This window comes from Natator depressus, chromosome 6 (assembly GCF_965152275.1).
Source record: "Natator depressus isolate rNatDep1 chromosome 6, rNatDep2.hap1, whole genome shotgun sequence".
Lineage (NCBI taxonomy): Eukaryota > Metazoa > Chordata > Testudines > Cheloniidae > Natator > Natator depressus.
Window position 1 is genome coordinate 89,641,330 of NC_134239.1, and position 13,808 is coordinate 89,655,137.

Sequence of the window (13,808 nt, forward strand, 5' to 3'; positions counted from 1 at the left end):
TTAACTGCAGAAGGGAAGGTTTCATAGGATTTTTTTTTTATCACAATCCGTGTAAGCAGCTGTTAAAGCTGAGCCCCAGGCTTCACTGCCCTGCATCGCAATGGGTCGGGTTGCACTGCCCATTGCTGTAGAAGTCGTTTTATTGGTGGGCTGTGTATCCCTAGCAGTGTCTTTCCAGAGCCTTCCTTTGAACTGCCCCCTTAGCCAGCCTGCAGCCCGCGATGGACCCCAGGGTGTGACCGTTGGGGCGTGCGCAATTCCCCCCGTCTCCGGGATCAAAGGCCAGGTCCTGTAGGTTGTTTGGACTCTTCCCGGCAGTGTCCGGTGGGGCCCAGCCGGGGCGGGTGAGGGGACCCTGCAGAGCCTGGTGTTGCAGGGGCAGCCTCAGCTGCACAAGCCCCAGCGGGCAGGCTCGGCATGGTTGCCATGGTAACTGAGGGACAGGGATCATGTCAGCCAGTCAGCGGGGAGGGGGCAAGGCCCCGTTGGCCAGGTGGCCAATCACAGCATCGCTGTGAGAGCACACTAGCGCGACGTGGCCTGGCGGAATGGAGTTGTGCTGACAGCGACAGTTCCGGAGGAGTGAGGGAGCGGGACCAGCCGGGCGCGCTGGGCGGGGCGAGGCGAGGCGCGGCGCAGAGACCGGCGACCCCATAAGGAGCGGGGTGGGGGCCGGCAGGGGCCGGGCACACGATGCGGGAGAGCGCTGCCCTGGGGAAGGGGAGCCCGTGTTGCCCGGCGTTTTCCGGGGGGGCCGTGGTGAGCGGGGGGCAGGAGCCCGGCGAGAAGGGGCTGATGTATCCAGAGACGCCTAAGCTTTTGCAGGGGGTGAAGCCGGTGCCTGGGTCAGTGGAAGCCGAGACCCCCAGTGGGTCTGCCCCCGGGGCGCCCCCCGAGGTGCGCCTGTCCCTACGCCGCTGGCCCGTGGTGCTGCTGTTCAGCTGCTACTCGCTCTGCAATGCCTTCCAGTGGATCCAGTACGGCAGCATCAACAACATCTTCGTGCACTTCTACGGCGTGAGCACCTTCGCCATCGACTGGCTCTCCATGTGCTACATGCTCACCTACATCCCCCTTCTTTTCCCTGTGGCCTGGCTGCTGGACAAGAGGGGCCTGCGCCTCATCGCCCTCGCCGGTTCAGCCTTCAACTGTCTAGGCGCCTGGGTGAAGCTGGGCAGCATGAAACCGCACCTCTTCCCTGTTACCGTCCTGGGGCAGGTCATCTGCTCGGTGGCGCAGGTCTTCATTCTGGGCATGCCCTCGCGCATCGCCTCCATCTGGTTCGGGTCGCATGAGGTCTCTACTGCCTGCTCTATCGCTGTCTTTGGGAACCAGGTAACCTGGGAACCAGGCCTCTCATCCCTAAATGCTTGGAACCTATGGTGCGCCCATTAAAGTTGGGGGGTGGAGAAGTAATGAAACTCACCAGTGACACTAAATTGGGAAGAGCTGCAATCTCCAGGGAGGACAGAGAAATACAGAGAGACCTAGTGACATTAGAAATAACAGGCAGAGATTCATCTGGGAAAAATATGGTTTGTATATTTGGCAGGAAATATACTTAGCTTGGCTATGATATTGCTTAGAGAGAAACATAACTCTACCAATCCAACCGAGGGAGAAGGATTATTTAGCATGGTACAAGGGGGTATAATTGGGAAGAACAGGATGATATTGAGAAGGACAATTTAGGCTGAAATATCAGGAAACTCTGATTCTGGGGTGTATTGGGCTGTGATATTTTTTTGCAGAGAAAGAAATGGGAGCCTTATTGCTTGGGATATTTAAAATTAGACTAGAAAAAAAGCTAGAAAATGTGTCAAAGGGAGCAGTCGTGTTGGGCCTTATCTCATGGCTCTTCCTCTGATTTTTCCGTCTCTCGTTTTGTTGATCCATAGTAAGGCAATGAGCTTCCCCAATAAGACATGCTAGACAGAGACTTTGCTTCTTTGCACAAGAATGGAGCAAACTCTTCTAAGCACTTTAATGCCAAGGCAGGTCAGTGAGGTGGTTGTGATTGACATTCCTGCAAGATGTAACATTCTTCACCTGCAGCCAGTTCACACTTGAAAGGAAAAGAAATTTTTTCTAACTTCTGAAATGAGAACAGGGAAATCACTTCTTGACCCTTGCACCTGAATGCCTCAATGATGCACATTGCATGAAATAAATGCACTAGCAACATTACAACTTGACTTTGGAAGGCAATTCATGCTGTATGAATATGAAAAGCAGAGGATCACTAAAACCGAACACTAACTATTGGACTGGCACATGTCTTCAGTGCGTAGGCAGTGTCCCAGATTTTATCTAGTTCAGACCATGGGTGGGGTGCAATAGGAATGGTTTGGCATTCAGTCTGCTTTGAATATATAGTTCTGTGTATGAGGCAGTGGCACAGTACATAATGTCCTCCCTGCCCAGTAGGAGTGTGTCATGGATTTGAGAAGGAAGCTGGGTGTGTGGGTGCCTCACACCATGTAGTGCCCCGGAAGCATGTAGAGCATTAAATGATGAGTCCTAAATAAAATGAAATAAAATGGAAAAACCCCATAGCGACAGCTCCTGTCTCAAGGGGCTGGGCCTGTCTCCCTGCTCTGGCTGTTGCGTTCTGGTCCATGGTCATAGCGTTTCTCGGGTTTGTCCGGCTCCCTGTTGAGGTAGCTCACTGGGCCAAAAATGAGTGAATGGCATTGTGACCTGGTCCATGGGGTCACAGCCCCACTCACTCAAATTTGTCCTGTCCAGTCCCCCCATCATCACCACAGAGGAGCAGCCGGGCCAAACCTGAGCAGCAGTGTGACCCCGAGGTGGGAAGCTGGGCCCAGGGCCCAGCACCCAGGACAGGAGACACTGCTGTTGGGTGACGGTGGGATGGGCTCGCTCTGCAACCCGCCCCCAGGGTCTCCCCGTTCCCTGGGGCAGGACCCAACACCCTCTACCGTTCCCCCTGCCCTTGGTCTCCCACCTCCCCAGGGGCTGGACTCAACTTGTGGGGCGGGGAGAATAGATAAGATGAAATAACAAGAAATTTCAGAAAACAAAACAAACAACTGTAGAAAATCAAAAGAATTTCAGGGGGTTCTATGTACCTTCCTCTCTCTTTCTGTTAGCATAAGGTGAGAGCATCTGTGTTTCTATGATTCCTCTTTCCTGCTTCTACCTCTGGAGTCTGCTTCTGTATCAGACTGGGGCTGGACCCTGCTTCTGGTTCTTGCCCTGCTACTCAGGTCATGCATGTTCTGACACCAGGGAAAGACACAACTGATGGGTCTGGAGTATGGACACTGCAGGAGAAGAGTGCGTGTCTATCTGTGGGAAGATTTTTCCTCTGCCCTTATTCTGTCTCTTTCAAGTAGTTGAAGACATTGATGTGGATAGGTCGGTGTGAGGCTCTGTACCTTGGGGGAACACCCAGCACTCCCATGTTCATCCTTGTAAAATGATTGTGTGGTATCCAATGCAAAGTTTGTCATGTCGGGTGTATTCAGAAGGCTTATAATGCACTGAGCATTGTTTTTATAGTGATGTTATAGTAATTGTTAAAAGAAAAGGAGTACTAGTGGCACCTTAGAGACTAACCAATTTGTTTGAGCATAAGCTTTTGTGAGCTATAGCTCACTTCATCGGATGCATCGAATGCATCCGATGAAGTGAGCTGTAGCTCACGAAAGCTTATGCTCAAATAAATTGGTTAGTCTCTAAGGTGCCACTAGTACTCTTTTTCTTTTTGCGAATACAGACTAACACGTCTGCTACTCTGAAACCAATAGTAATTGTTGTTACAGTAATGTTATAGGTTGTAATTTCATGTATATAATTGAGGCTGAAAACGTGCCTTCATGGCTTAAAATAAGCCCAGGCAAAAACTTTCCAGAAGCAGAGGGGCAGTTCACAGCTTATCAGGGCATGTGTGGGACAAACCCAACCATCCATACAGGAACAAAGGACACTGGCCTAGGCAACAACAAAGGATCTGTTGACTCTCGAGTGAGTCACCCCCAGGGGAGAGCCTGGCTGAAGGGCAACCAGCCAGCCTGTGGTGAGAAGCATCTAAGTTTGTAAGGACATTGAAAGTGTTAAGATCAGCTTAGAATGCGTTTTGCTTTTATTTCATTTGACCAAATCCAACTTATTGTGCTTTGATTTATAATCACTTAAAATCTATCTTTGTAGTTAATAAATCTGTTTGTTTATTCTACCTGAAGCAGTGCATTGGGTTTGAAGTGTGTCAGAGACTCCCTTTGGGATAACAAGCCTGGTGCATATCAATTTCTTTGTTAAATTGACAAACTCATATAAGCTTGCAGCGTCCAGCGGGCATAACCGGACAGTGCAAGATGGAGCTTCCTAGAGTTGTGTCTGGGACCAGAGATATTGGCTAGTGTCATTCGGTTGCACAATCCAAGGAGCTGCTTACATGCCAGAGGCTGTGTGTGAACAGCCCAGGAGTGGCGGGTTCTCACAGCAGATCAGGGGAAGGCTGGCTCCCAGAGTCAAGGATTGGAGTAACCTAGCAGATCACCGGGCTGGATAACACCAGGGGAATGTCATAGTAGGAAGGAGAGTTTTTTTTGACTTAGGTTGATTTGATTTTTGGCTCTGGGGAGAATGCAGCCACTTGATGTGTTCTTAGGTGGAGTCACTGTGCTGACTCTGAGGAGGCTGGACTGCACTGCAGCTGGTGTTCTAGGGCTTCCGAGGTGGAAGCTGCCTGGGGAAAAGCAGGATTTTTGTGTATCAGGGACGAATCCCAGCCCCACTCTGATTAGCTGGTCTGTAACATCCCAATCATGGATCAGTTGCTTCTGTACAGGGGGACTTCGCAGCACTGTTTGTACCATGCCTACAACTCTGCTTAACATCTCATTGCACAGGTGCACCTTGCTTGAAGAGTTTTCACTGCAGAATAATGCTTTCCCCTAAAAGCCTGATAAATGGTCAGGATCCCATGCTGAGGGTTTCTGCTCCTTCAAGCAACCTACTAATCATTATTATTTTTCTCTACTAGCTCAGCATCTCCAGCCTTCTAAATGAGGTCCGATTGGGTGTGGGCAGAACAGGGGGATAGTTAATTGGGAAGTGAGGCAGACTTCCCTTCCCTCCAGAGCACAGGTGCTAACTTTTATTTTTCCTGGTGGGTGCTCCACCCCCGCTCCACTCTGAGGCCCCGCCCCCACTCTGTCCCTTTCCCCTCGGCCCTGCCCTCACTCCACCTCTTCCTGCCCCCACTCTGCCCCCGAAGCCCCGCACCCACCTGCCGCTCGCTCTGCTCTGCCCTCCCCCAAGTGCCTCCTGCCAGCTGCCGAACAGCTGTTTCTGGTGGATGCTGAGCACCCCCTATTTTTTTTTTTTGGTGGGTGCTTGAGCCCCAGAGCACCCCTGGAGTCAGTGCCTATGCACCAGAGTCTGTGCCAGACTTCACCATGGATTGTATCCATTAGAGCAGGTATGGCTTTAATGTGGGACCACGAAGGGGCAGGAGGTGGCCTGAGTGACGTACCCAGCCTCCTCTGGCAGCCACGCTTCCAGTTTCTGCAGGAGGGTGGGGGGTCAGAGCACTCAGAGAACACTCTAATAAGCACTTGTACATTCTGGTCTCTAATTTGCAGGGAGTGTCTGGGCCCACATTGGAGGGTGTGTCAGGGCCAGGCAAAGATGTGGCTTCTCCAGGAATGCTTAGATTTCTATAAACAGTCTAGGCATTGGAGCCTGAGATAAACCTTCCTTTGTGTTTCATCTGAGTTCCTACTCCCAGCTACACACACCAACCTCAGACAGAGCCACAGCATAGGCTCAGAGCAGCTGACTTTCTGGTCTGCAGAGGAGCTCTCTGAATGGCTGCAGTATTTCTTTTGGGGAGTGGAGGGGCTGCCCCAAGCCTCTCAGACATTAGTACTGTTTGCTTCCTGTGTAGTTGAAGAGAGTCCTTGAAAGTGATGCATTCCTCACCCCTTCTCCAAAGAGTGAGCATCTCCACTGACCCTCTCAGCATCCACTGCCTAGCCAAAAACTGCTCTTGATCTAGGTTTCAGAGTAGCAGCCGTGTTATCTGAATCCACAAAAAGAAAAGGAGAACTTGTGGCACCTTAGAGACTAACAAATTTATTTGAGCATAAGCTTTCTTAAGCTACAGCTCACTTCCTCCCCCCACATCCCTGCTCGCTGGCTCTGCTCTCATGCTGGGATGTTGCTACATCAATGTTGCTGCTGTTATAAACTGGGAGATTTCCCTGACTCTGAGCTGGGTCAAAGGCAAATACAGCAGGAGTGGAACTGGGAGGCTCAGAGTGACTGGTGCAGAGCAAGGGACTTCTATGATGTCAGCAAGGTCACAAGAAGCAGAAGTGTGATGGAGTGGGAGCCAGGGAGTTTATTCTGTTCCCAGGACAGCTCTGGCTATTGAGATATAAGGCTTGATGTTTCTTTTCCAGTGGTGGTGGAGATACGCAAGAGCCCCGAGCCCGAGCTTTTCATCTCATGGGGCCTGAGTACAAGTGCAGTCTTGGTTCATAAAAATGAAGGGAAATTAGTTCAATTTCGTTTCCATTTTTCCTCCTCCTAAACCACCACACAAAAATGTAGCATGATTATTGGTCACTGTGTGAGAAGTCTAGCAGGGGAGTGCCGTGGGACAGAGCTGAGGTGTGTTGGCAGAGGGGTATAAGGGCCCAGATCTAGAATAACAGGAATGGACTAGTTGTATCAGCAGAACTTTTGCACCTGACCTGCATGTACTTACTATGCTTGGATCTGGCAAGTGCTTCACACTCATACTCAAATCCCAAGCCTATTGTCAAACTCTGGGATCCCAGCAGGCAGCTGGGACTCCTTTCTCTACTTGAAATAATTCAGCTACTGGAACTGAAGTTTGTGATGCAGGTGAATCTATCTATGGAGTGAGCCAATGAAACTCGGCAAAGCCAGAGATGCAGCATTCAGTAGGCCTGTAAACTCTGAAACCCTAGAGAGGCCACCAGACCTTTTCCATCTGTGCTTACTGAGTGTTTTGGATGATTAACTATAGGAGAGCAATAGGGACCATTTGTTGCACCATCTTACAGCTTCCTGTTAATTCAGAGGGATTTAACTGGAATTTGTCAGGCTCATTTGTGGTAAATCTGCCAAGCTTGAGAGTCCATGGCCTCTTGCTGCTGTGGTGATAAATGCACTAGAAACACACAGAAATTTGGGAGGTGCAGAGCTGGATTAACCTTTTGTGGGCCTGGTGCCAAACATATTTGTGGGCCCCCATGGGGGCAAAGGAGCATGATGTAGGGAGGTTGGTCCCCAGAGCAAGGGGCCAGCCAGGGGCAATGGGGCATAACATGGTGGGACCGGCCCTGCTCCACCCAGCCCAGAGCAAGGGCACTGTATACAAACCGGCAGTTGCCAGATGCACACTGGCCTGCCCAGCCCTGTGCTGCCAGCATGCTCCTTCCCCTCGGGGGTGGGCCCATGCCATGCCACACAGCCCCCAACTACCTATGCCTAGCGTCCCCCAGAACTGCTATGCCCAGCAGCCCCCCACAAAGACCCTCCATGACAAATGCACAGTGGCCTGCACACCACTACCCTTGCCCAGCACCCGCCCACACAGCCGCACCACTACTGTCCAATGTACTTCTCCACAGCCCACCACAACAACTACACAACATGCCACTCAGACCCCCCCACTGCCCAGCATCCCAACACACAGACCTCCCTCACCGCCCCCCAAGAGATTCCCCCACTGGCCAGCAGCCCCCCTCCCCCACCCCCGACCTCCTCCAGAGACACACTCCCTCACACCCTGCCCCCTGACCACACTCACTGGCCCTGGTGGAATGTGACGGTGTCTGCCAGGCTGAGCTGGCAGCGTGGCCGGGGCTGGTCCAGTGCCAGGGCGGGGAATCTCTCCGGCCTCTCGGGAGTGGCATGATAAGCCAGGCCAGGGTTTACACCCTACCCTGGCCAGACGCCCTCAGGATCCATTTGCCTGTAGATAGGGTGACCATACGTCCCCATTTGGCCGGGACAGTTCCCTTTTTAAGCTCTGTCCCAGCCATCTTGACTTTTTTGACAAAAACGGGCATTTATCCTGTTAGCTTTTGCCAACTGATGAGTTGTCAAGAGCAATTGAACAAAAGCCCAGTTTACCAAAAAAGTCCGATGCGGCCCCCTAGAGGGGCGTGGAGGAGTGTGTGTGGGTGGTCATGCAAGGTGTCAGGCAGCAGGGCTTGGGGGGTCAGCCCCAGCCAGAATGGAGCTTGCGGGGGTTAGGGGCCAGCCCCAGCCACTGGTAGCAGTGAGGGGAGGGTGTTAGCCCCCGCTCCTGGTAATGGTGCGGGGAACTGGGGTGAGGGCGGGGTCAGCCCCTGTCCTGGCAGCGGCATGCGGAGCTTGAGGAGTGGAGGGTCAGCCCTTGGCTGCGGCGTGGGGAGCTGTGGGGGAGGAGTCAGTCCCAGTGTCGGATTTAGAGTTAGTGGGGCCCTGGGCTCAGCTTCATTTTTGGGACCCCTTCTTGGGACCCAGCCAAGAAAAAGAACATTCTCTCTTATCACCCCCCAGCCCCTGTTTTTCATTCTTTTTTTTCTTCATATTTCTCCTGTAAGTAATAGCAAGTAAATGAAAATAAAGTGAGGTACCTTGATTGTTCTTGTAGACTTGAAAATCGCTGGGGGTCTTGGCAGACCATTTAATGATCTTTACAAATATTGTTTGTACTGTTAGCTAACTATTGTAAAGTGCTTTGGATAAGAGCGCTTTATAAAAAGAATGTAAAAAAAGAGTTGGGGTGTGGGGTCTGGCTGGGACTTAGGGTGCGAGAGGGGGCTGGGGGTGCTGGGTCTGGGAGGGAGTTAGGGTGCAGGAGCAGGCTGGGGGTTGGGGTGCAGGGTCTGGCCAGGAGTCAGGGTGAGGGAGGGCGCTCAGGGTTGGGGCAGAAGGTTGGGGTGTGGAGCGCTTACCTGTGGCAGCTCCCATTTGGTGCAAGGGGTGTATGTGGGGGGGGGTGCAGGAGTCAGGGAGGCCAGGGGGTTGTGGGGGACAGGGGGTGTGGTGGGTTGCAGGAGTCAGGGAGGGCAGGGGGCTGGGTGTGTGTGAGGGGGGTGCAGAAGTCAGGGCTGGAAGTGTGTGAGGGGTGCAGGAGTCGGAAGTCAGGTGGCTGGGGTGTGTGTGAGGGGATGCAGGAGTCAGGGCTGGGGGTGCAGGATCTGGGAGGAAGTTAGGGTGCAGGAGCAGGCTGGAGGTTGGGGTGCAGGGTCTGGCCAGGAGTTAGGATGCAGGAGGGGGCTCAGGGTTGGGGTAGGAGGCTGGGGTGTGGAGTGCTTATCTAGGGCAGCTCCTGTTTGGTGTGAGGGGTGCAGGTAGGAATGTGGGGGGGTGGTGGTGGCGCAGGAGCTCCTGTTTGGTGCTCAGGGTGGGGGTGAGGATAGGGATATGTGTGGGGTGTGTGCAGGAGTCAGGGCATTGGGTATGGGGAAGGCTGGGTATGTGAGGTGGGTGCAGGAGTCTGGGCAGGGGGCTGTGGGTATGGGCTGGGGTTGTGGGGGTGTTCCCGGCCCCCTGTCCTGAGCGGCTCATGGCAGGGGGCTGGAAGGGGTATGTGTAGGGGAGTGCTGGGACCCTGTCTTTGCTCCGCCCTGCCCAGATTCCACCCCCTTCCCCAAGGCCCCGCCCATGTCTCTTCTCCGCCTCCTCCTCCGAGTGTGCTAAGGCCCTGCTCCTCCCCTCTCTTGCGCTGTTCAGCAAACAGCTGTTCAGCTGCAGGGGAAGTGCTGGGAGAGGGAGGGGCAGGAATGCGGCACGCTCTGGGGAAGGGGCAGGGGAGCGGGGAGCTTGGCTGCTGGTGGGTGCAGGCGGAGCCTGCCCTGCAGCAGGAGTCTCAGGAGCTGGCAGGACCAAGCTTCTGCCCCCGCAGGAGAGAGCAGTGGGTGGGGGGCGGAGAAGAGCTGGTGGGGCCTTACTGCAGCCCAAGGAGCCTGGGTCCAGCACCATGGCACCAGTGGTGCCATGGTAAACCTGGCACTTGGGAGGTGACTGTCTAGATATGTGCCTTAATGAAGGTGCAGAAGAGTAGAGCAGCACTATGCCTGCTTGGAATGAGTACCCAGACAAGGCATGAAGGAGGCTGCCGAGCATTCTGGGGTGCCAATTTCTCTGCTCTGGACTAATCTCCCTACAATAGGGAAGCAATCATCTGGGAGCAGCTCTCAACCAACCTCACTCAGGAAACTTTCTTTGACAGGAGGCATTTGCAAGCTAACATGATTATCTTTGGTGTCTTTTAGGGAAGGGGGCTTGGTGCCTCTTTTTAACCAGGTGATGCCTATCTATCTAATCTATATCTATTTCTTTGGTCTGTGGCCCCTGCCTCCCCCATCCCTCCAAAATGTCAGAATCTTTCAAACATGAATGCATGTATCTTACCAACACCCTGGAGTGCTAGTTAAATACCATTGTCCCCATTTTACAGATGGAGGGACTGAGACACAGAGACATGCCCAAGATCATGAAGTAAATCTAGGGTAGATCTGGGAACAGAACCCAGCTCTGAGTCACAGTCCAGTACCTAACCACAACAACCCCTTTCTCTCCTCCTGCTCCCCAGACACAGTCAAGTGCTGCACTTTTAATCCTGCTTTGCTCCCCAATAATGTTCAGGCCAGGATCTGGATTTGCATTTGTGAAGAAGCTGTAGCTATTGTGTGTTGTGTTTGAGCTGGGTATCCTGAGAGCTGAGGGTAGCTGTGATTTGCGTAGAACACAGTGCCGACTCCCAGCCTGTGGAACTGTCCGTATGTGACAGGTTTCAGAGTAACAGCCGTGTTAGTCTGTATTCGCAAAAAAAGAAAAGGAGTACTTGTGGCACCTTAGCGACTAACCAATTTATTTGAGCATAAGCTTTCGTGAGCTACAGCTCACTTCATCACCGCTTCTGCTTTCGCCTTCAGGACTGAACTGTTTCTCAGGAGACCGTTAGCTGCTCACTGCTTTTGTCACAATGGCTGAGAAATGTCTCTCTTTCGTTCCCTCTGTGGTCGTTGTAACTTGGGAGATGGTGGTGGTGAAAGGGTCAGTTGCCCAAATACGTTCTATTTTCCTCTCTACAAGGCAACACGTTCGTCTGAGCAAAGGTTGGGTAGTACCCTTACTTCAGGCAGTCCAAGCACAGCCTGTCTATGCAGTCAAAACAGTAGTGCTTAGCAGTGGTGGTGGAACTTGCATGTGGCTGAAACAGGTCACAGCCAAGCTAAGAAACCGTTTAGCTTAGATCTCTACCAGCGCTAAAGCAAAGTGTCTTAGCAGGGTACTGGGCTGAACTGTGGTACAACCTGGTTGGCCCACCACAGAATTTAGCAACAATTGTAACCTTCTGTTATTTCTGTAGTTCATATAGCGGGGGCTCTGTGGGGGTTGGGAGGCTTCTGGGCCGTCTTGCGTGTGATCATGTTTCCTCTAATCATGCAGTTCCTATAATGTATTTGCATTATGTCCAGCTTCACATAGCCCAACTTACATGTGGTGCTACAGGAGCCCTGCCCTTTTCCATCTGTTACTTTAGGGAGCGGCAGAACGCTGTTTGTAAGAGTTTGGCTGGTGTTGACTCCAGCAAGTGTCTGGGTATTGAAATGTAGTCCTGAGCCCCATACTCCACATGCAGGGGCTCCCCTCTCACTGAATCAGCCTTTTGCGGTCCTAGATCAATGCTTCCCAGAATGGGTCCCATGTGTCCCCGGGGGGCAGGAGGGAGGTGGATTCCCAGATCAATTAAACTACGTTATTTTCCCTGTTGTAAAATGTAACTCGTAATGATGGAACAATGTATTTTGCACTGGTTTATATGGGCTGGTATAGAGCTACATTTCATTCTGATTGTAAAGGGTTCTACCCTCAGCCCATAACTGAACAGACCAGATGCTCCTGGATGAAGTACTCCTTTGTGCCTTTAGACTGCAAGCTCTTTGGAGCAGGACTCCATTATTTGGCCAGCTTGTGCGCCACAGGTCTGTAAAATTATCTGTCTCCTGATAACTAACAGTTACTGTATTCAGACTTGAAACTTGGTGGATTCTTTAATGTCTTGCTAGCTCTCCCTATTTTATTGAGAGTCTTGTGCCAGTTGGTTTTTTTTTTTTTTTTTTAAATCCCCAGCTTCTGAAGCCAAGGGAGTATGAGAATCTCACCTTTTCCCCCTCTAAGATTAAAACTAAATTTCTAAACTGCTTGGCTATGGAGAAAAGCTTGAAAATGTGACTACTTAAGAGCTGGTAATCCAGAAGGCAAATAAAGACCCAAAATATGTTCATTTTAAAAAATCGTGATTTTTAAGCTGATCTCATTTTTTATGGGACCTGTTTGATGATTTTTAAATGCATTTGAACATACCCCTGGTCCCCTTCCAAGGGATAATCTGGTTAGTTTGTTTGTTTGATTTTTGTTTTTTTTCCTAGCAGTTGCTACTCTTATCTATAAGTTCCTTGGGGGAAATGTTGGCATTCTGGGTTAAGTGTGAGGCCTTCAAATACTATTACTGCTCAGATCTGGTGTTGTCTGCAACCTGTTCCTAGCAGCTGCATGTGTTCTCCCTGTTGTGCTGCTCTGTCTGCTCCAATGCAGAGGCTCTGCCTGAAATTTCATGGTACCTGCTGGAAGTTACTAGTCTGCCTGTAGGATAGTCACCGGTAACAACCCGCCAAGAGAAGCCCCCTGTAATTGTAAGACAATAGGCAGCCCTTCTGCCGGTGAGTAGGATGGGGGCAATGGGAGGGCCTAGCAAGTCTCTTTGTCAGTGGCCAGCCCAAAGGCAGGGGATGAGTGCAAGGTACTGGAACAATTTGTATAGTGGGGGTGCTGAAAGCCATTGAACCAAACTGTAAACCCTGTATATGAGGGAAGCGATGCATTTGGTTGCTATTACTACTTCAAGCTGCGGGGGATGCTGTACCCCCAGCAACCATCATTCCAGCACCCCTGGAAGAAAATGTGTGTGTTAGTGGTGGATATATTCCCAGCCCCTGGGGGAAGCTGGGTGGGAATCAGGCCATGTCTTTAAAAGAAAAGGAGTACTTGTGGCACCTTAGAGACTAACCAATTTATTTGAGCATAAACTTGCGAATACAGACTAACACGGCTGCTACTCTGAAACCTGTCATGTCTTTAATCACTCACCCGGGAGCAGAGAGGTGGCGTTGCTGCCTGTCTGGTGTTATGGACACCAGAGCCTGTATCTGTAGCTGGTTCAGAAATTCCCATTCAGAGCAACAGTTTTTTTTTTTTTTTTTAAATTATTTATTTTTATTATTAGCCCCGGCCTCAAACCTTGGCTTTAAAACAGTAAAACAAAAGAGCAGTGTTTGCTGAACAGTGGCAACTGTGGTATAAGGAGAGGATTTAGGAAGGGCACTGAGGGAGTGGCAATGCTCAGCTCTTTTTGTGAGGGCAACAGCTGGAGAAATAACCCATATCTGACACCTGTGTAATTAGGGCTCTGGTACCTGCTTTAAGGCTGAACAAACTGAGGCATAGTGCTACTTCTAGGGATGCTGGAGCTCCTGATGCAGAGAGCAATCTTGGGGAAACCAGCATTAATGGTGGGGTTGGAGTTCTATATTCCTTGCTTGGGGTGGCTGGAGCAGGCTATGTGTGCTGGGGTATCAGTCACCTGGCACCTTACCCTGTCTCTCAGGCCAGAGGCTACTTCCCATTGTGCAGGACATATCTGGCTCTGAGCTCTCACTGCCTATGTAAAATTCAAAGCATTCATATGAATTTTGTGCTGGTCAAAGGAGCAGCACTGTGAACCCTACACTCTAAAGTTCTCTGTC

The 13,808-nt window shown here is 51.3% G+C and overlaps 1 protein-coding gene across 4 annotated transcripts in view; it reads left to right on the forward strand.

The window, feature by feature from the left end:
• Nucleotides 1–693: 693 nt before the first annotated feature.
• FLVCR2 (FLVCR choline and putative heme transporter 2) overlaps nucleotides 694–13,808 on the forward strand; it is a 57,410-nt gene continuing 44,295 nt past the window's right edge. For all 4 annotated transcript variants that reach the window (XR_012639973.1, XR_012639972.1, XM_074955966.1 and 1 more), the window contains exon 1: nucleotides 694–1,335. Coding sequence is in view for 2 of the 4 variants with exons in the window: in XM_074955966.1 (XP_074812067.1) it covers nucleotides 694–1,335 (642 nt within the window). In the remaining 2 variants the exon portion in view is untranslated. The remainder of the gene's footprint in view (nucleotides 1,336–13,808) is intronic.